Raw genomic sequence first — 22,312 nt, forward strand, 5'->3', positions numbered from 1 at the left:
CTAGACTTGAAGGGAAGGCAAGTGATCCGGCGGTAAGAATGGGGGATCCACTTCCTGAAGGGTCTCAGCTTGAGGACAGATGGAGGGCTGACTAAGCGGTTAATGGCCGCGCCGAGCAGCTGAGTAGGTCCGAGCGGAACCAAAGATAACCCAGCCATGGGCTTGGGTTTCCGACGCCAAGGCGGGAGAACCGAATGGCCGAGCGGGGCGTCTGCCCGGCTGGGACCGAAGGGCCGAGCGGGTGGTCCGTTCGGCCAGGATAAGGGCGAGGGTACGAAGGTTAGCCGAGCGGCCTATTCGTTTGGCTCAGGATATGGGATGTCAATAACGGCATGTCTGATGATTACGCCGTACACAAGAGTGCACGATGAAGGATCTTGCCGTCACATCATGGAAAGGTTGATACAGTAGCAGTATGACCTCATGGACGTCTTTCTGACAGACTCATATCTGGGCATGGTCCTTCTGACAGACCCATACCTGGGCATGGTCAAAAGCAGGTGGTTGTTTTGATTGGCGCGCCCAGGCTTCTTCGAGAGGTCTATATAAGGTCTCCATTTCTTCACCGGAGGTATGCAAGTCTTCATCCTGAGGCCACCTTTTTGTTATTCCTCGCCTGACTTGAGCGTCGGAGGGCCGTCGCCGGGACACCCCTCCCGGCTCGGTTTTGCTGCAGGTTCGCCGGAGCACTCGAGGATCCAGCAGGGAGCGCCACGTGCCCAGTGTCCGTTGACTCCTGGTTCGGACAGGATCATTTCTCATTGGCTTGAGAAGATCATAGTAGGGCCATGACTAATCACAATTTAATTAATTGCTTGTGTGTGTATGTGGTGCATGCTAGAGTAGAGTAATTAATTAGTGCCTTAACGATTAGATTAGATCTTAATCGCGCGTATATGATATACATTGACGATTAGATTAGATCTTAATCACGTATATGATACACATCAACGATTAGATTAGATCTTAATCGCGTCAACTCAAAATACCTACCATGCCGTGATACCCATCACTACCTCGATCACATGTTGTTGTTGAATCTGCCAAAGCAGAGCAACGCATATTATCTTGGTAGGGTGCGGAGGGACAATCTTGGTTCCGCCTATCAACGCCTGGGTGAGTACGAACTCAATCAGATTGAGTAAAACTAGTTAAACTCAATTGGATTGGGTTTAACTATAGTCATTTTTCAATGGTTGGTAGATAGGTCAAAATCACATTTATATTAACTCTTGGGCGATTTAGCCAAAGCTAACTCAAGTTTTAATATACATGCGGATCTTGATCATATAAACAAGAGTTGCATAGAGATGTAATTGGTAATTAGTTACCTACCGATCATACTAAGTCTTGGGCGATTTAGCCAAAGCTAACTCAAGGCGTAGTATGATGTGGATCTTGTCCCGCAAGAATTATAGCTAGTTGGTTAGAATCTAGTAGGTGTGGTTTGACCACATCCATGACTTGATTCTACAAAAGTTCTATAATTCAATAGGAGCATCATTTAGTTAAAGGCCTAATTAAATGATTAGTGGAATATGATATTTATTTTCTGCATTTTCTGTAGTAGATTGTCATGTCGTCAAACACGAACACCTTCTCCCTGCGTTCTGTCCTTGATAAGGACAAGCTCAATGGAGCTAACTTCCTGGACTGGTACAGGAATCTGAGAATTGTTCTCACTCAAGAAAGAAAATTGTACGTCCTGAAGCAGCCCATTCCCGAGGCACCTCCTACCACTGCCACACGAGCTGACCGAGATGCTTATAAGAAGCATCAAGATGACGCATTAGATGTGTCATGTCTCATGCTCGCAACCATGAACTCTGAGCTTCAGAAGCAACAGAGTTGATGACTGCTTATGATATGGTTGAACATCTTCGTTAACTATATCAAGGACAAGCAGGGCACTGGAAGAGGAACTGCAAAGGATACCTGGAAGATCTTAAGAAGAAGAGAAATAAGATTTCTACTTCAGGTATACATGTTATAGAAGTCAATCTCTCTATCTCTTCATCGTGGGTATTAGATACCGGATGTGCTTCTCACATTTGTGTTGGTGCGGGAAGCATCCGACGATCGAACCTAAGTTTTGATAATGGCAAAGGATTCAAAGTTAAGGTGCTTTGTTATCTGACAGTTGTTGCTGAGTGTTTCAGGAAAGTCCTAACTGCGGTTAGGCAAGGTAAAACCCTAGGGGGTGGTAACCCTAGGTCATAGGGGGTGGTAACCCTATGCGGAAAGTCTTGGTAGGTCGATGGCTTCAGGCAAAAGTCCTAGGGGGTGGTAACCCTAGGTGGAAAGTTCGTGTCGCAACCGGTGAAAGTCCGGTGGCGGATGTTCAAGAGAAGTCGCACAGTCGAGCAAAGTCGGTCGATCCGAGGATCGATCGCGTAAATCTCCGAGTGGAGTAGGTGAGGACGCGTTCCCGTAGAGGGAACAGTCGGGTCGACCTAGGGTTTCGGTTGGAAACCCAAGTCAGGATGACTTGTCAAAACTTTTATTATTATCATTCATTATGTTTACGTACTAACTTTTTTGCACGGTATGTGTTTGGGACTAACACATTTTGCGAGAACAAAGGAGCAAGTTACAACTTGGATGAACAGTGTCCGAGGCGCTCCATGGAGCTTGGAGGCGCCCTGGAGGCCAGACTTGAGGCGCCTTGAATGGAGTTCAAGGCGCCTTGACCGGAGTTCAAGGCGCCTTGGATAGGTGGCGCCTTGAACCAGATAGAGTTCGACCAGGTCCGTCGATCCACGCGGTGACTCGGCGTTGGTGAATAAGGCGCCTTGACCCCTTTATAAGGGTCTCGATCAGCCTTGAACACAACTTCCAAGCTTCCATTCTGCTGTGTTCCGCTCAAGCTGAAGTGCTGTTGCAACATTCCGACGACCAAGCTCAGATTCTTTTCTATCCTGTTGTCGGTATAATTTTAATTGCGTTACATTTCGTAATTAATCTGTAATATTCATACGAAATTATAGTTGTTGCTAAAGCGATCAAGGATCGCGGGCCTTGAAGTAGGCCAGGCTTCGAACGAAGTAAACCACCGTGTTCTTGTGTTTGTTTCCTTTATTCCGCTGCATTAATCTCTGACGTTTTACGATTCCGATAATCGAACAAATAGCCACGAGCGCTATTCACCCTCTAGCGCGTCTCGATCCAACAATTGGTATCAGGCGGGGTCGTTTTGAATTGGTGCAACCACCTTTCAAAACAAATTTTTCGCAGTTTTTTTTTTCGGAGTCGAATTAGAATTTAGCCTTATAGCTATATTCTAATTTTTGTTTCCCTCGAATCGACTTTTGCTCGAAGTAGGTGCAACACCACTCGAGCTCATTTTTATTATTCTTTATTCCAGCACTACTAATCCAAGACTTAGTCTTGGAACATATTCTATTGTTTTCTTTTGTTACATATTATAAATGGCCCAACAAGAGGGTTTCAACCTTGTACTCCGCTATTCTCGGAGAGGATTTTGGCTCTGAAGGAAGAATGGAAACGTATCTAAAGATACAATTCAAACGTGGATGATCATAAAGACGGACTAAAGCGCGATCGATGACGACAGAAACTACACCGCGAGAAGTGGGACGCCTCTCTAATAAAAAGGTGGAAGCCGACGCCAAAGCTACCTGCACCCTCCACGGTGTGGTCTTACCAAGGAAGAACTCACCATAGTTGGCCCGTTCTCCTCCGCAAAGGAGCTCGGGAAAAGCTAATCGAACTCCACGAAGGCACCGACACCAAGGTAAGTAAAGAGATCTTTTACTTAATAAATTATATAATCTAAAAATGCAGGAAACGGTGAGTTCTCTTCACGCGAGAATACAAGACATCCTTAACTCTCTTCACGGAATTGGCGGAAGATAGAAAATCGAGGCGTAATAAGGTATGCGCTAAACTCGTTTCCAAGGAATACATTGTGGGCATCAATGGTAGATGTCTACAAAGTTTCCAAGGATTTATCTTCTTTAAAACTAGATGAACTTTTTAGTGAATTTGAACTTCATGAGCAGACTAATGCACAGCCAACCGAGAAAGGTATTGCGTTGGTTGCAGGTACAAGCCGAACCCGGGAACCGAGACCACGACGGAGAACCGAACCAGCATCGGAAGCTCAACCGGACTCTGACGATGAAGAAGGTGACATTACAACCGAGCTGGTAAACCTCATAAAGAAGCTCTACAAGACGAAAGGATTCGACAAAAGGGATCTAAAGAAGGCAGTAAAATCAAAGGAAGGCCCACAAAATACAAAGATGAAGTTTGAAGTTACATGCTACGGGTGTAACCAAAGAGGGCACATCAAATCCAACTGCCCTAACCTGAAGGAGGTCAAAAGCAAAGAAGGAAAAGGTCCTTAAGGCAACATGGGACGAATCTTCATCGAGGACGACGACGAGCTCGAACAAACGAGTCTACTCGCATTAATGGCCCGGGACCAAGTCGTCGAATACGGATGCGAGAGCGAGTCCGAGGCGAGTCCGAGCAAAGCCACGGATCCGTAAGGTCCAGACCCCACTGTAAGTATCTCCCGGTTGAACATTTTAGTTAGCTATTTATTGCGCAAATTAGCTAAGTCAAACCTGAAAGTTAAGTCACTTCTAAAGGAAGTAAGTGTCCTTAAAGAAGTGGCTAACACCAAACCCTTACCTGACCAGAGTCAGACTGAATTTCCAACTCAAGTTCAAAAACTTGAGGAATAAAATTCAAGTTTAACAAATAAGGTTAAAGATTTAGAAAATACCTTAGAACGGTTTACTTTGGGCTCCAAGAATTTGGACTTGATTCTTGGAACACAAAGAGCCGTCTACAACAGAACTGGGTTGGGATACAAAAGTAAATATAGATCTTATTTATCACTAATAAACAAACAAAGTATTAAATCAGTCCAAGCATGGGTCTCCAAGTCCAACTTGGTCAATCAAGTTGGACTTGGCCAATACTGGGTTCCGAAGGATCAAATATACTACCTCGATAGACCATATCGAGGCCATGATCCAGGGGGAGCAAAAAGAAAAACAATCCTAAAAATTTAAAATTCAAAATTCGAAATTGAAATTAAAAATTAAAGTTAAAATTCAAAATTCGAAATTGAAATTAAAAATTAAAATTAAAATTCAAAATTCGAAATTAAAAATTAAAATTCAAAATTCAAAATTCAAAATTCAAAATTGAAATTAAAATTTAAAATTCAAAATTCGAAATTGAAATTAAAAATTAAAATAAAATTCAAAATTCGAAATTGAAATTAAAAATTAAAGTTAAAATTCAAAATTCGAAATTGAAATTAAAAATTAAAGTTAAATTCAAAATTCGAAATTGAAAGTCAAAATAAAATCATAAATTAAAAACTCAAAATAAAGATGGAGGATCCAGACTCGCTGGCACCCCCAACTAAACTACCCGGTAGGGTAACTGAACCTAATCTACCCGAAATGGGTAAAACAAGAGTAGATTACCCGGCAGGGTAATTAAGGTTAGATTAAAACGGACTAAGGTTAACTTGAACCACAGTACTGGTGAAGTTTTTGGATGATAGTACGTTAGGGAAGCTTGGGCATCGCATGTCTAGGAAGATATGGCTTCGACCTGGTGCATTTGGCCAAGTGGAACTTACCGAAGCTACCCTTAAATGGATCCTGACTAGTTAGACCAAGGATTGGTATTAAGTTCAATGGGTAGGACTATTTGGAAAACCTCAAAGGCATGGTTACTTTAATGAGCTCCTTGTGACTCACCATAGCCCAGAAGTTTATCCAAAGAATGCTTACTTGTTGAACCCAAAGCCAAATCTGAATCTAACACAAAGTTAAACCAAAACTCCTGAATTCAACAATAAATCATCTCACATCAATCATAGGATTCCCTGATTGAAAATTTAGATCGGGTGAGATGACTAAGTAATAAAACTCAATTTCAAAATTATTTTTAAAACTCAATTTCAAAATTATTTTTAACTCAACCTCAAAATTATTTTAAAACTCAATTTCAAAATTATTTTTAAAACTCAACTTCAAAATTATTTTAAAACTCAATTTCAAAATTATTTTAAAACTCAATTTCAAAATTATTTTTAACTCAACTTCAAAATTATTTTAAAACTCAATTTCAAAATTATTTTAAAACTCAATTTCAAAATTATTTTAAAACTTAATTTCAAAATTATTTTTAAAACTCAACTTCAAAATTATTTTAAAACTCAATTTCAAAATTATTTTAAAACTCAATTTAAAATTATTTTTAAAACTCAATTTCAAAATTATTTTAAAACTCAATTTCAAAATTATTTTAAAACTCAATTTTAAAATTACTTTTAAAAACTCAATTTCAAAATTATTTTTAAAACTCAATTTCAAAATTACTTTTAAAACTCAATTTCAAAAATATTTTTAAAACTCAATTTCAAAATTACTTTTAAAACTCAATTTCAAAATACTTTTAAAACTCAATTTCAAAAATATTTTTAAAACTCAATTTCAAAATTATTTTAAAACTCAATTTCAAAATTATTTTTTTAAAACTCAAATTCAAAATTATTTTAAAAACTCTTTCAAAATTTATCTCTAACAAGTTTACTTCAATTTAACTATCGTGAAATCCATTAAAACAATTCAACCACTTCCTATGTAGGAATTGGATCAATGGATGTTGGATAGTGGCTGCTCCAGATACATGACTGGAGATAAATTGAAGTTTACTAAACTCACGTACAAGAACTTAGGATCAGTTGCATTCGGTAACGAAGGTCAACTTAAGGTAATCGGAAGAGGTAATATCGAACTCAACTCCGATTTTATTATTCGAAAAGTCCTTTTAGTTGAAAATTTCAAGTTTAATTTACTAAGTATAAGTCAATTGTGTGATAGCGGATACTTAGTAACTTTTGACAAAACCAGGTGTTTAGTTAAAAACATTGAAAATCCTGAAATCTTACTTAAGGGACTTAGGATAAATAATATGTATTCAATTAATCTACCGACATCCTCAACAAAGTGTTTTCTAACACAAGAAGAGGAAACTGATTTGTGGCACAGAAGATTGTGTCACACTCACACTAGACTCATTTCAAAAATGAGTCATAATGGTCTAGTTAAAGGTTTACCAAACCTAAAATTCATTGAAAATTCAATCTGTAATGCTTGTCAACAAGGAAAACAAACTAAGTCAACACACAAATCAACAAATCTTGAAAGAACCAGCTCCTTACTTGAGCTCCTTCACCTTGACTTATTTGATTCACATGGAGCTAAGTCACTAAGCAAGAACCAGTATTGCTTAGTAATAATTGATGACTACTCTAGATTTTCATGGGTAAAATTCCTAAAAACTAAAGATGAAACCTATGAAATATTTAGTAACTTTTGTAAATTAATAGAAAATAAAAAAGATACTAAAATTAAAAGAATAAGAAGTGATCATGGAGGGGAATTTGAAAATCATAAATTTACCCAATTTTGTAAAATAAATGGATATCAACATGAATTTTCATGTCCTAGAACCCCCCAACAAAAATGGTCTGGTGGAACGTAAAAATAGAACTCTACAAGAAGCCGCTAGAACCATGTTAAATGAATATAATTTAAACCACCAATTCTGGGCAGAAGCAATAAATACTGTAAATCATATTCAAAACCGAATTTTGATCAACAAATTTCACAAGAAAACCCCTTATGAACTATATTATCATAAAATTCCTAACTTAAATTATTTAAAAGTATTTGGATGTAAAGTTCACATTTTAAATACTAAAGATTATTTAAGAAAATTCACACCCAAATCTAACAAAGGAATATTTTTAGGATACTCCTCAAACAGTCGAGCCTATAGAGTCTACAATCAAAACACCCTAAAAGTTGAAGAAACAACTAATATAATATTTGATGAAGAAAATAGTCTACCAAATATAAATGAGAATGTTGATATTGATCCAAGAAATATAGAAGATGATGAAATTCAACCAAATCTTAATAAACCAGAGGAACCGGCCCCTGACCCACTTACAAGACCAACTAGGGCCAGCACCTCTCACCCATCTGATCAAATTTTGGGTGATCCAAATCTAGGAGTCAGAACTAGATCCTCCTATAGAATCCACAGTCAGATTGCCCTAATTTCTAAAATCGAACCAAAAACAATAGAAGAAGCACTACCTGACCCGGACTGGATCATAGCTATGCAGGAAGAGTTAGCCCAATTTGAGAGAAATCAAGTCTGGGAACTTGTATCTAAACCCTCAAATAAATCAATAATCGATACAAAATGGGTATTTTGATCAAGGCGAAATAATTAGAAATAAGGCTAGACTTGTAGCTAAAGGATTTAGCCAAGTTGAAGGTTTGGACTATGATGAAACCTATGCCCCAGTAGCTAGACTCGAATCCATTAGAATGTTGTTAGCCTATGCAGCAAACAAAGGATTTAAACTATACCAAATGGATGTCAAGTCAGCATTCTTAAATGGATTTATTAAGGAGGAAGTACATGTAAGCCAACCCCCAGGATTTGAGGACTTAGGATATCCTAATCATGTATTTAAGTTAAAAAAGGCCTTGTACGGACTTAAACAAGCCCCTAGGGCATGGTATGAACGATTATCAAATCACTTAATATCCAAAGGTTTCAACCAAGGTCAAATAGATCCAACTCTATTTGTAAAATCAGAAAAGACATCTTCATAGCTCAAATCTATGTTGATGATATAATTTTGGATCAAATAACTCTAAATTTTTAAAAGAATTTATTAGATTAATGGAAAATGAATTTGAAATGAGTATGGTTGGTGAACTTAATTTTTTCTTAGGTTTACAAATAAAACAAACTAAAGATGGAATATACATTTATCAAACTAAATATGCAAAGGAATTAATTAAAAAATTCTGCATGGAAAATTCAAAAATAATAAATACTCCAATGGCCACCAACATTAACATAGACTCTGACCCTGAAGAAAAACCAGAAGTACTATAGGAGTGCCATAGGAAGCTTGCTTTACCTAACTGCAAGCCGACCCGACATATTATTTGCGGTTGGTATGTGCGCAAGATACCAATCTTGTGCAAAAGAGTCACATTTAACCTATGTTAAAAGAATACTTAGATACATTAAAGGTACTCTAAATATAGGACTCTGGTACCCTAGAACTTGCACCTTTGACCTTCTTGGCTATTCTGACTCGGATTACGCCGGACAAGTTAGATAGAAAAAACACAAGTGGTAGTTGTCAATTTCTAGGACAATGCCTAGTAAGTTGGTCAAGTAGAAAGCAACATTGTGTTGCTTTATCTACCACTGAAGCTGAATATATAGCCTTAGGTGAATGCACATCTCAATTGCTTTGGATGATGCACACTCTTAAAGACTATCAACTGAACTATCATAACACAAAAATCTCAATTGATAATATAAGTTCCATAAATTTAACAAAAAACTCAATTCATCACTCAAGGACCAAACATATAGAAGTGAAGCACCATTTTGTAAGGGATCATGTAGCTAAGGGTGATATTATACTCAACTATGTTGGGTCAAAATCAAATCTAGCTGACATCTTCACAAAACCCTTACCTGAACTTGAGTTCAGCTCACTTAGAAGACAAATAGGAATGTGTTGGGTAGAATAGACAATGTTTTTTTAAATTGGTTATCATTTGCTGTTAAAATTTCTAGGAAAATACCTATTTCAAAATTCCAATTTCTTAGAATTTTCAAAAAATTTGGATTACGCCTAGGTTTTCCCCTAGATATCATGTACCCCTAGATTAAAGCCAGAGCATCTCACAATCACCTAGGTATACCTTGCTTGTGTTTGACAAACTTAGAATGGCGTGAAATGCATAGGGCACAGCCTGGACTCAGGAATGCTTATATTTGTGCATCAATATGAGTCTGGGCGTTAAACACATCATAAATAATAATCAAGTCAAGTCTTAATTTGACCAAATGGACTTAATTTGACTAACCATGTGAAAGCTACTGCCCTCTAGGCAATCAGCAAGTAGCTAAAGGTTAGACAATTGGGAAAAGTGTGTTTCAATTTTTTTTTTAAGCATGATGGTACTTTAAGGTTCTAATCAAATTACCTTACCTGATTATTTTAAGAATCTGATACTTAATCAAATTAAACTCAATAATTTAATTTGACTCATACTTAGACTAGAAACCAAACTACTGCTACTCCCTCTGTCCTAAAACTTAATAGTTTTTCTTTAATATCAAATTTTCTTCAAAATGAGTATTCAAAACTTAATTACAGTTTTTCAAAACACTTGTCCATGTAACTGAGTCTTCAAATATTTTCAAATCTAGTCACCTTTTTATAACATTTTAAAGTTATTTTTTTAAAATGACCTCATATTTTATAACTTCTAAGCAAATCCTTTTATTGAAAATTTCAAGTACTCATATTTTCAAAGTTAGTTAATTTTAAGACTATTTTAACTAGACTTAGTTAGATTGTACTCTAAACTTAGCTATTTGGCAAAATATTTTTTCAATACAAATCATTTCGAAGCTGAGTATATAGCTAAGTATTTTCAAATTTGGCAAATTCCAAAACTCAAAAAGCTAAGTCGTTTTTGCTAAGAAGAAAATTGATCTTTTTCCCTCTTTGAAAATTTTCCTTCAGAAAAATACAAATCTACTTTCAAACTGGTTTATTTTTGATATATGGCAAAGGGGGAGAGTAGGTAAATTAAAGTTAAAGGAAACTTCAAAGCAGAGAGTAGGTAAAGTAAAGTTAAATTCAAGTATTTAATAAAAGGAGGGCTTTTATTAAGGGGGAGTCTAATATTACAAAGTTAAAAGTTTCCAGCTTAACTGTTATTGCATTTGAAGTTTATTTACTTAAGCTTGGTTAACTTTATACAGTTATTACATATGTTGTTTTTCTTAACTTTGAATTACGTGTTGCCATAATCAAAAAGGGGGAGATTGTTGGTGCAGGAAGCATCCGACGATCGAACCTAAGTTTTGATAATGGCAAAGGATTCAAAGTTAAGGTGCTTTGTTATCTGACAACTGTTGCTGAGTGACTTAGGTTAGGAAGGTAAAACCCTAGGGGTGGTAACCCTAGGTCATAGGGGTGGTAACCCTATGCGGAAAGTCTTGGTAGGTCGATGGCTTGCAAAAGTTCTAGGGGTGGTAACCCTAGGTGGAAAGTCCCGTGTCGCGAACGGTGAAAGTCTGGCCGGTGGGCGGATGTTCGTGAGAAGTCCAAGCATCGAAAGCAAAGTCCAATCGATCCGGAGGATCGCACTGGCAGTAAATCTCTCGAGTGGAGTAGGTGAGGACGCGTTCCCGTAGAGGGAACAGTAGGCGTCAGGTCGACCTAGGGTTTCCGGTTGGAAACCCAAGTCAGACCCGAATCTGTCAAAACTTTTATTATTATCATTCATTATGTTTCTGTGCTAACTTTTTTGCACGGTATGTGTTTGGGACTAACACATTTTGCAGAACAAAGGAGCAAGTTACAACTTCGGATGAACAGTGCCAGGAAAAGGCCAGCGCAGCAGATCGAGGCGCCTTGAATGGAGTTCAAGGCGCCTTGGACCGGAGGTTGAAGGCGCCTTGGATAGGCTGAAGGCGCCTTGAACCAGATAGAGTTCGACCAGGTCCGTGCTGATCCACGCGGGTGACTCGGCTCGTTCAAGGCGCCTTGGTGAACAGTTAAGACGCCTTGGACCCCCTTTATAAGGGGTCTCGACCAGCAGCTTCAGAACACAACTTCTGCTGTGTTCTGCTCAAGTGCTGCTTCCGAAGTGTTGTTGCAACATTCCGACGACCCGAAGCTCAGATTTCTTTTCTACTACTGTTGTCGGTATAATTTTAATTGCAGTTACATTTCGTAATTAATCTGTAATATTCATACGAAATTATAGTTGTTGCCCACGGAAAGCGATCAAGGATCGCGGGCCTTCGAGTAGGAGTCGACCCAGGCTCGGAACGAAGTAAACCACTGTGTTCTTGTGTTTGTTTCCTTTATTCCGCTGCATTAATTACTCTACGAACATTTTACGATTCCGATAATCGAACAAATAGCCACGAGCGCTATTCACCCCCCCCCTCTAGCGCGTCTCGATCCAACAATTTGTACTAATGTACAGACGCTGAGAAATAGCAGGGCATTGACGAAGGGAGAGATAGACCTACGAGTAGGCAATGGAGCATGGGTTACTGCTGTTGCTGTAGGGACTTACTATCTATCTCTGCCCTCTGAGCTTGTACTAGAATTAGATGAATGTTGTTATGTGCCTGCTCTTACTAAGAACATTATATCAGTTTCTTGTTTGGACAAGAAAGGTTTTTCGTTTATAATAAAGAACAAATGTTGTTCAGTTTATTTAAATGATATGTTCTATTGTAGTGCACCTCTGATGAACAGACTCTACATTCTAGACTTAGAGAACCTCATCTATAACATAAATACCAAAAGGTTCAAATCAAATGAAATGAACCAAACCTATCTCTGGCACTGTCGCTTAGGTCATATAAATGACAAACACTTATCCCAGCTCCATAAAGATGGTTTGCTGGTCTCATTTGATTTTGAATCATATGAGACATGCGAGTCATGCCTACTGGGCAAGATGACCAAGACTCCCTTTAGTGGACACAGCGAAAGAGCTACTGACTTGCTAGGACTAATACATAGTGATGTATGTGGCCCTTTCAATGTCGCAGCCAGAGGTGGTTATAGGTACTTCATTACCTTTACTGATGACTTCAGTAGATATGATTATGTGTATTTGATGACACATGAGTCAGAATCCTTTGAAAAGTTCAAAGCATTCAAGAATGAAGTACAAAACTAGCTTGGCAAAAGTATTAAGATATTTCGATCAGATTGAGGTGGAGAATACCTTAGCCATGAGTTTCGTGACTATCTAGTTGAGTGTGAGATTCTATCCCAGCTCACTCCTCCTGGAACACCACAGTGGAATGGTATATCCGAAAGGAGGAATCGTACCCTATTAGATATGTTACAGTCTATGATGAGTCACACAGATCTTCCTATATCTCTTTGGGGCTATGCTTTGGATACAACAGCCTTCATATTCAACCGTGTTCCATCCAAGGCTGTGATAAAAACACCATATAGGATATGGACTGAGAGAGATGCCCAGGTGTCTTTTATGAGGATTTGGGGTTGTGAGGCTTACGTTCGACGTCAAGTCTCGGACAAACTAGGACTCAAATCTGATAAGTGCTATTTTATAGGATATCCCAAGGAAACGAAGGGATATTACTTCTACATTCCCAGACAACACAAATAGTTGTGGCTAAGACTGGGGTATTTCTAGAAAGGGATTTTGTTTCTAGAAAAACTAGTGGGAGTACGTTCAATCTTGAAGAAGTTCAGGATATGGACCATAGCACTGAAGCCTTGATGGAAGTTGAACTGGAACCACAAAGTGTTGTAGATGATGAGATTGTTCCACAAGGAGTTGAGGAACAACAACCAGTTCAAGTAGACCTACCTCTTCGTAGGTCTGATAGGGTACGTCGTCAGCCTGAGAGATACTCATTTCTCTTGTCTGACCATGATGGCGCTATGCTCATTGTGACTAAGTCTACCTCTTATCAGGAAGCTGTGATGAGACCAGATTCTGAGAAATGGCTAGAGACCATGAGATCCGAAATGGAATCCATGTACACCAACCAAGTATGGACTTTGGTTGATCCACCTGAAGAGATAAAACTCATTGGGTGTAAGTGGGTCTTTAAGAGAAAGACTGATATGGATGGACTGATATATAAGGGTCGTCTGGTAGCTAAAGGTTTCAAGCAAATTCATGGTATTGACTATGATGAAACTTTTTCCCCAGTAGCGATGTTTAAGTCCATTCGGATCATACTTGCTATTGCAGCATACCACGATTATGAGATCTGGCAGATGGATGTCAAAACTGCGTTTCTAAATAGAAACCTGCTCGACGATGTGTACATGACACAACCTGAGGGTTTTGTAGATCTACAGCATACTGGCAGAGTATGCAAGCTGCATAAGTCCATTTATGGACTAAAGCAAACTTCTCGGAGCTGGAATCTTCGATTCGATGATGCAATCAAACAGTTTGGTTTCATCAAGAATGAAGATGAACCCTGTGTCTACAAGAAGGTTGTAGGGAACACAGTTGTCTTCCTTGTATTGTATGTGGATGACATACTACTCATTGGGAATGACATCTCTTTGCTGCAGTCTGTCAAGACTTGGCTAGGGAATTGTTTCTCAATGAAGGACTTAGGTGAAGCAGCCCGTATTCTAGGCATACAGATCTATAGAGATAGATCTAAGAGATTGCTTGCCTAAGTTAAAGTACATATATTGACAAGGTATTACTACGGTTTGCCATGCAGAATTCCAAGAAATGATTTCTGCCGATGTCACATGGTGTGAGTCTTTTGAAGACTCAAAGTCCCTCTTCTAGATAGGAGAGAGACCGCATGGATACGATCCTTTATGCCTCAGCCATAGGATCTATCATGTACGCTATGCTATGTACTCGTCCTGATGTTTCGTATACTTTGAGCATGACGAGCAGATACCAGTCAGATCCAGGTGAAAGTCACTGGATAGCAGTCAAGAATATTCTTAAGTACTTGAGAAGGACTAAAGAATATTTCTTGATATATGAAGGCGATGATGAGCTAGATGTAAAGGGTTACAGTGATGCCAGCTTCCAAACTAACCAGGATGATTATAGATCGCAGTCTGAGTTCGTGTTTTGCTTGAATAGTGGTGCTGTGAGCTGGAAGAGTTCGAAGCAGGACACAGTTGTTGATTCTACAACAGAGGCCGAGTATATTGCTGCATCAGAAGCAGCAAAGGAGGCAGTTTAGATCCGCAAGTTCATTACTGAGCTTGGGGTGGTTCCTAGCATTGCAGATCCTATTGAGCTCTATTGTGACAACAATGGAGCAATTGTGCAGGCTAAGGAACCTCGCTCACACCAGCAGACCAAACACATACTATTGCGCTTCCATCTCATTCGAGAGATCATTGATAGAGGAGATGTGAAGATTTGCAAAGTACCCACAGATGCTAACATAGCTGATCCCTTGACCAAGGCTTTGGCACAGAGAAAGCATGATGGTCACACTAGGTTATTGGATATTAGACCCTACACTGATTAGCACTAGTGCTAGTGGGAGATTGTTAGTTAGAGCCCTAGAGCCAATCATATGATGATTGTTGTATGGACTCATTGTATCATATTCCTATGTATATAAAGGCATTTGTTTTGGTTATTATACTTACTTGTATTGGTGTCAAATAACTAAGTATAATAGCGTTCTTGAGTAGAAGGTTCTTATCTATATCAATCGATTGGTTGAATCGATAGTGAGATGATATAGAGAACATTACTCTTAATCATTCCTAGTCAAGTATTAACATTCAGGGACAATGTTAATGCAACGAGACTAGCATATAGGTCAACTCGATGACTTGATCTCACAAGTCATGGATATAGAGATATCAAGTTGACACATGGGTATGCATTGGAGAATGTATACTGAATGACCCGCCATGAGAAAGTAGCATGGATCGTTATATGAGTGTCATATACTTTCTCATGTGGCTATTAGTGTGACTATTAGTCCTTGGACCTGAAGTCACCATGGTTCCCTACATAAGGAGTTGCATACTTTGGCTTCGTCAAACGTCACTCGTAACTGGGTGGACTATAAAGGCGATTACTGGGTATCTAACAAATTATGCGGAAGGATGTGAGTGATGTAGATGGGATCTATCCCTCCTATATAATGGGAGTGACACCGTTATTCTTGATAGAGTGAGATCACTAAGTGCATAGCCATGCCCAAATGAGTCAATATAAGATATTGAGCTCATTTGATTATAGTGAGTCAACTTGGAGTTCAAGATTTAGATTGATCAGAGGATGACACCATCTATGCCTCAAATTGATCAATTTAGATGTCAAGGATAAAAGGACATTGTCATATATTGTGAAGAGTCACAATTAGCAGTCACAAGGTGATGTTGGATCTCAACATTCTTGTAACTTGGGTAACAATGATGTATTGTTAGATGTCGCTCATTGTTTATGTTTCTAAATAAGATTTAGAAACATTGCCAACGTTACAAGAACCTATTGGGTCACACACAAAGAACAAGTGAATGGAGATTAGGTTCATATGGTGAACCAATTGGATGAGGTTCATCTGATGAACCAAAATTGGATTAAGAGTAATCCAAATTAGACTTATTGAGTTAGACTCAATTGGATTCAATTATTGAATGAGTCTAATTTAGAGTTGATTCATTGAGTCAATTTATATTAATGAATTGAGATTCATTAAATTGAAATTGACATTTGAATCAAAGGTTGGATTTAACTCAACAAGGAAGAGAAGTAGTCAATTTTGACTTGACCAAATTGGAAGTTGAAACATCAAGTTTGACTTGATGAAATGTCACTTGGTGAAGGTTGACTCATCCTACATGGCATGGCTAACCAATACATCCTTGTCATATCATCTCCACATCGTCAAGGGAGAGCTAGAGGCATGGAATGCCAAGAGCCAAAGACCCTTGGCATTCCATGAGTGGCCGCCCAAATGAATATGGGATTCATTGGCATTGAAGTGTGATTATTGGTGGTTGTCTTCTTCCTCCTTAGCTCCTTCTTGTTCTCATTTTCCTCTTGGCCGAGAGTTCCAAGCAAGAAGGGTGAAGGTGAGTGAGTTTAATCCAAGAAGAAAGGGTAAGTAGAGAGTTTAGAGAAGTGTGTGAGAATCCTCTTCTTTTTCTCTCCTTTCTTCTTCCAATCCCATCCGAGAGCCCTTGGGAGTGTTAGCATACTTGTGGTGCTCTCTTCTCCATCTAGAGTGGTTTGAGAATCACTTCTTGTTCGTGTGGATACTACTAGAGGAGTATACACTTGAATACACTCAAGATCCGGTAACATTTGGACGAGCGAGATTTGCGAAGGACTTCTCTTCAAAGGTATACTCACTTTCTTGTAGATCTAGTGTAGATCTAGGATTAGAAAACATGTACATGAAAATTTTAATCTTCGCACGGATCCGATGGCATGGAACTTCGGGGTTTTTGCAATGTAAAAAGTGATTTTTGCGGTCCGAAAGTCCCAACACAGTTTGCTGTTGGTGTTAAGAAAAAAACATGTAGTTGTGGATTGTGGGAGCTAACAGGGTTACCATGTTGTCATGCTATAGTTGCTCTATAGCAGCAGAGCATACAAGTCCATGAATGTGTGGACGAATGTTTCAGAACAGAATTGTTCATCACTGTGTATAATCATGTAGACTAAAAAAAGAGCCCCCAGGGGCTGGATCAGTTGGTAAGTGACTCGGATGTTTGCACCATGACGCAACGGTTCGAGTGTCGACGGTTGCAATGTGGGATAATATCCCCGTCTGCCGGCTTAAAGCCTCGAACCTCAGTCACTTGTCAACCCAGCATTCACCCTGATTAACCCTCCTCCTACATCACCGTGGGACAGGCGTAGGGGGCCGTCGGGGCGGCGGATTCCGCCTTTTGCACCATGTAGACTAAAAAAAGAGATGTGGCCACCTTCATCTATGCGATTACAATTAGATCCTCCCATCGCCGTGGTCCAACCAGGTAGACTAAAAAAAGCAAGAAGAAGAGACTTAGAGGAGGGAAAACATCATGGAAGGAAGATGAGAAGATATGTGGTCACTCACTGTAGGAAGTGTGGAAACTCAGGCCACAATGCCAAAATTTGCAAGATGCAAACAGAAGAAGAAACCACTGAACAACCAGCGGGAGATAATAGTGTCCAAATCACGGGAGCAAACTCTCAACAATTCTCCTAAACGGATTGCAGCACAACTGAGCAATATTATGAAGATGCATCTACCCAACCACCTAACAAGCCAAAGAACCAATCTGTGAGCGGCAATTTCTTAAATAATAAAATTGTCTTACATGATTTCATTGTTGGCATCTACACCTTTTCTATTTAGGTGAAAAGAAAGAATTCTGATATGGGTTCCAAATCCCAGCAATCAAGACCCAGAAAACAAGCTGTAAGATATTAATTACTTGTGTAATTAATCACTATCATCTGTTGTTAACTGTTAAATAACCAAAATGAATTGAACTTAATATAGGTACGTAGAAAGACAGATGATTCCACATCAAAGGGAGGAGCAAATATACATTTCCAACCTACCACAAGTGATCTTTCTATTGTTCAGCAAATCCAACCCGAGAGAAATTTCCCTCAAAAGCTAGGAAAACCACCATTGACAGAAGCAGATAACGGGAGGATTAATGCAAACTGTGCATACCTTGATCAGCCTCCTCCATTCACGGTTGGCAGATGGAAAAGGGGATCTCTTTTTCCATCATCTTCAAGCAAGAAAGGAAGAGGAAAGTAGATAGGTTGGCTGACTGTAGTGGGCCTAGACTGTGTTGCATTCTACAAAACATTACTTTTTTTTTGTCTTGAATTTCCAGTTCTTTTGAATTGACTACATTGACTGATGACTGTATTGGGGCACAAAAAGTTCATGGTTTTTTTGTTCCTCTTTATTGGGGAGTGAATGACCCAATGTGAATGGATAGTTAGTTAATCATGGTGCTCCAGTGGTAGGAGTGTAAATGAGTCAAACCGCTTATGAGATATTCGAAGATCGATTCGATAAAAGTTCGTTTGAGCTCGTTTAATGAGGCTCGTTCAGATAAACAAACAAAGCTCAAGCTTCACAATATTCGGCTCGTTAGCTCATGAACATGTTCGTTAAGCTCATGAATCAACTTTTAAATAAAAAAATAATAGTTTTGATATTGAATTTATAGATTTTACACTCTACTTATGAAAAACATAGATAAATATATTAAATTTATTTATTAGAATAAAATTATAAATTTTAACAAGAATATTATAATTTTTAAAAAATATATAATTTAGTTTTTAATGAATATTTAAATTTATAATTTATATTTATTAAGCTCGTTTAGGCTCGAATAAGCTCGTGAGCCATGAATATATTCGTTAAATAAAGCTCGAGCTCGGCTCGATTATAAATGAGCCAAACTCAAACATCTAAGAGTTCGGCTCGGCTCGGCTCGATTACACCCCTATCCAGTGGACATATTTTTTTGTCTTTTTTGTAATGTAATGAATTGTTCGCTGACATGGAATGAGCATATTTTTGTCCTTTGGAGATACAATGAATTGTCGACTGATATGGATTCTTGCAATTGTTTAATGGCATTCAATAAACCTTATTAGTTTGACTGTTCTAAATTGTTAGGGTGCCCAAGTTGTTAATTTCCATTTTATAACAGAAATTTTCAACTAGAATATGTTTTTATCCTCACTAGTTTTAGTCATGTTTTGGTTTTGTTTTAACATCTTCTAAAGAAATGTTTATTCATTCAATTGTACGTGTGGCAGCTCTATAATCTGAGCTTTCTAATTAGAATTCACATGGTCGAATTTTATGTTTTACTGGATGAACTTTTCTTGCTGTTAAGCTATTTCCACCTTTGATGTTAGAAACAAACCATTGGAGCAAACTGGCATTAAAATGAAACAAAACATTGGAACAAATGAAACAAAACATTACAGCAAACCAGCATTAACATTTGAGCAAACGAGTTGTCCATAAAATACATTCTCATCCTACAATAATACAAATTCCATCTGCAAAATTATACCTAAGCCTTAAACAAGCATACAAGAATACACTTGCCATTAAGTCTAGCTTAAAATCAACATTTGCTTTGCTGGTGTTTTAAACATCACCGGCGTTAACATGAATGCAACACGCATAAAGTAGAGCTTAATGTTCTTCAGCTTCTTATTTACTGTTTCAACTTTCTTAAGCTTGGCTTTAATCTTTGCAAATTCTGCTTTTGCCTTCTTCAACATTCGTTCAGACTTATCCAATTCAAATTACAAACGGTTAATTTTCCTCAACAGCCCAGGAATGATTTCGGTTGATCTCTGACACATTTTCTGGTCAATCCACTCCCATAACCCACAGCCTTCACCCTGCACCCGAACTCCATGAAAATCGAGTACCACACCCATTTGTATATTACACAATCTATACAATATATACTAACCTTTGGTAGTGGGCATGCAATGAATCTCCTTCCCGGGTTCCTTTAGGTCCATGCATGATGTCTTTCGATCGACTCTATGTCCACATCTGCACCATTCAATTTCAAGTGTGGAGTCCCGATGATTGTACCCAGGTTTCCCCTCGATGAGCTCATGTTTGCCCTAATTTTATTATTTTGATTCAGTATATTTGCCTCCTTCGAAACAGATGCTAGGCAATATCCTCAATTTTATGCTTTTAGGAAGAACATAATAACAATCCACAATGAGAGGTAGGGCTTTTTTTTCAATCTTGGAGGAGCAATCGAGAAGGTAGGGTTTTTTTGGAAGTAAGAAAAATGACTGATTGCAATAGAAATAGGTGAGATGAAATAAATAAATAAATAAATATATATATAACACTTTTACCCTTCTATAATGCACGTTTTTTAATTTTCATCAATCTTTTTAAAAAAACTTGAATGATGGATTTATTCAGAAAATAAATTGGAGGACCAAAAGTAAGTGATTAAAAAAGTTTAAGGGTCACAGAAGTAATTTACACTATTTATTATTAGACCAAGTTGTTTCATAACTAAATCAAATCGTTTTTGGTTATTATCAAATCATAATGAATACATATCTCCTACAATAGTCATGGCTCATCCACGATTCCGTTCCAACAAATATCTTTTCATATTTGTCTTTTCTGTTTGGTCCAACCAAACTCTATCTCTCTCTCAATTTGAGAATCCAATTCTCAAATTCGTTTTAAGTCTCTAAGATAAACTCGTAGTGCATGTGACCTTATAGGTTCCTGATTATGTTGGTCATCCATAATTAACCATTAATTATGTAATGATCATGAGTGTCAACTAGTAGTACATCATAATTCTCAATTGATCGAAAAATTATAGTTGATTCCAGAACCATTTCTGAACCCTTCAGCAGGTACAATGTATCATGTCTCGTTCCTTTTACTCATCTTATACCCACTTAGTTCAAGATATGATTTGTGTGTCAGTCCCCACTAGGCTGACTATGTCACACCTAACCTAAGTAATACTTCCTTGTCTTGCAAATTCAAGTTACTCGTACATGTGTCCAAGAATACAATACTCTTAACATGTGATTTTTTGACTAAAGATTTTGAGTAATAATCCTGACAAGTGACCATAGGGTATACATCTCCTTGTAAGGAGTGGTAAATCCTTTGTGGACCATCTAAACGCCTTCGAACACTTCGAATTATACCCAATCATCTCGGGTCCACACCTCTACGGAGATGTTTGCTTAAGATATCAAAGTATTAGTCTCTATTGTTGGTACTCCAAGGTTGTTTCGATGTGATCAAACAAGTTAAGTTAGATCCTGTTATGTTTAACCATGTGTCTAAGTGTGCAAGAGCTTAAGAGCACAAGAAGTCGAGCAAATAACGCAACTAGCGAGAAGGACGACACGAGAGAAAGCCGACGAGCTCGGTGCGTCTGAGGGACGAGGTGTTTGGAAGAGTACATCGGCGAACGAGAAGGAACGTGCAATGTTTCTGTGAGACGAGAAGCTCAGGGAGCAAAAGACGTAGCTAGCGAGAAGGTCGGCACGGAAGAGAGTCGATGGGCTCAGTGCATCCGAGGGGTGAAGCTGCGGAAGAGTACGCTGGCGGACGAGAAGAAAGCATGCGACGATTCTGAGGTACGAGAAGTCGGAGCTGAAGCTTGCTCGAGGAGAATGCCGGAAGTTGGATTCGGGTGAGCCCTATTCCAGATGGTTGAAATCACCCAAATAAGCGGAGTGGAAGACCCAGACCGAGGCGAGCAGCATCGAAGCAAAGGGCCCGGATCGAAAAAAGTCAACATTGTTGACTTTAAGGGTCCGGGTGCCCGGAATCAGTCCGGGCACTCGGAACCCTTTCGGGCGCCCGGAATACGATATTATCCAGATCGTATTTGACCGTGATCCATTGTGAAAGGGATAAATTTTTATCCCCTTGCAAGCACCTGGAACCCTTCCAAGCGCCTCGACCAAGGCTATAAATACAGCCTTGGTCCAGAAGCTAAACAACAACAAGCAATTTGAGTTCCAACACTTGTGTGCTTCACTTTGTTAGTTTAGCTTCATCTTTTTATTCTTTCACTGCTGTAAGAGGCTTCTCCGCCTGAAAGAGATACTTAGTGTGATTCATTTCCTTGGATTAACAACCTCTCCGGTTATAACCAAGTAAAAACTGTAAGCCTCGTCTTTTA

General features: G+C 38.6%; 1 protein-coding gene and 1 long non-coding RNA gene across 4 annotated transcripts in view; one reads left to right on the plus strand and one right to left on the minus strand.

Moving 5' to 3' along the window:
* Window positions 1–18,443, minus strand: part of LOC122051912 (NAC domain-containing protein 76-like) — an 86,722-nt gene extending 68,279 nt beyond the window's left edge. The window contains exons 1-3 of one of the 3 annotated variants that reach the window (XR_006131605.1): window positions 18,189–18,440; window positions 17,698–17,881; window positions 17,110–17,619 (exon numbers count right to left, since the gene is read on the minus strand). Coding sequence is in view for 1 of the 3 variants with exons in the window: in XM_042613250.1 (XP_042469184.1) it covers window positions 18,307–18,325 (19 nt within the window). In the remaining 2 variants the exon portion in view is untranslated. Of the gene's footprint in view, window positions 1–17,109; window positions 17,620–17,697; window positions 17,882–18,188 lie in introns of those variants that run through there. The other 2 variants (XR_006131606.1, XM_042613250.1) reach the window with 2 other exon arrangements.
* On the plus strand, window positions 17,778–18,266 carry LOC122051931. The gene is made up of 3 exons (XR_006131608.1): window positions 17,778–17,904; window positions 17,980–18,042; window positions 18,127–18,266. It is a non-coding gene; the product is annotated as an uncharacterized LOC122051931 (long non-coding RNA).
* Window positions 18,444–22,312: the final 3,869 nt, after the last annotated feature.

Source organism: Zingiber officinale, chromosome 1B, assembly GCF_018446385.1.
Source record: "Zingiber officinale cultivar Zhangliang chromosome 1B, Zo_v1.1, whole genome shotgun sequence".
Lineage (NCBI taxonomy): Eukaryota > Viridiplantae > Streptophyta > Magnoliopsida > Zingiberales > Zingiberaceae > Zingiber > Zingiber officinale.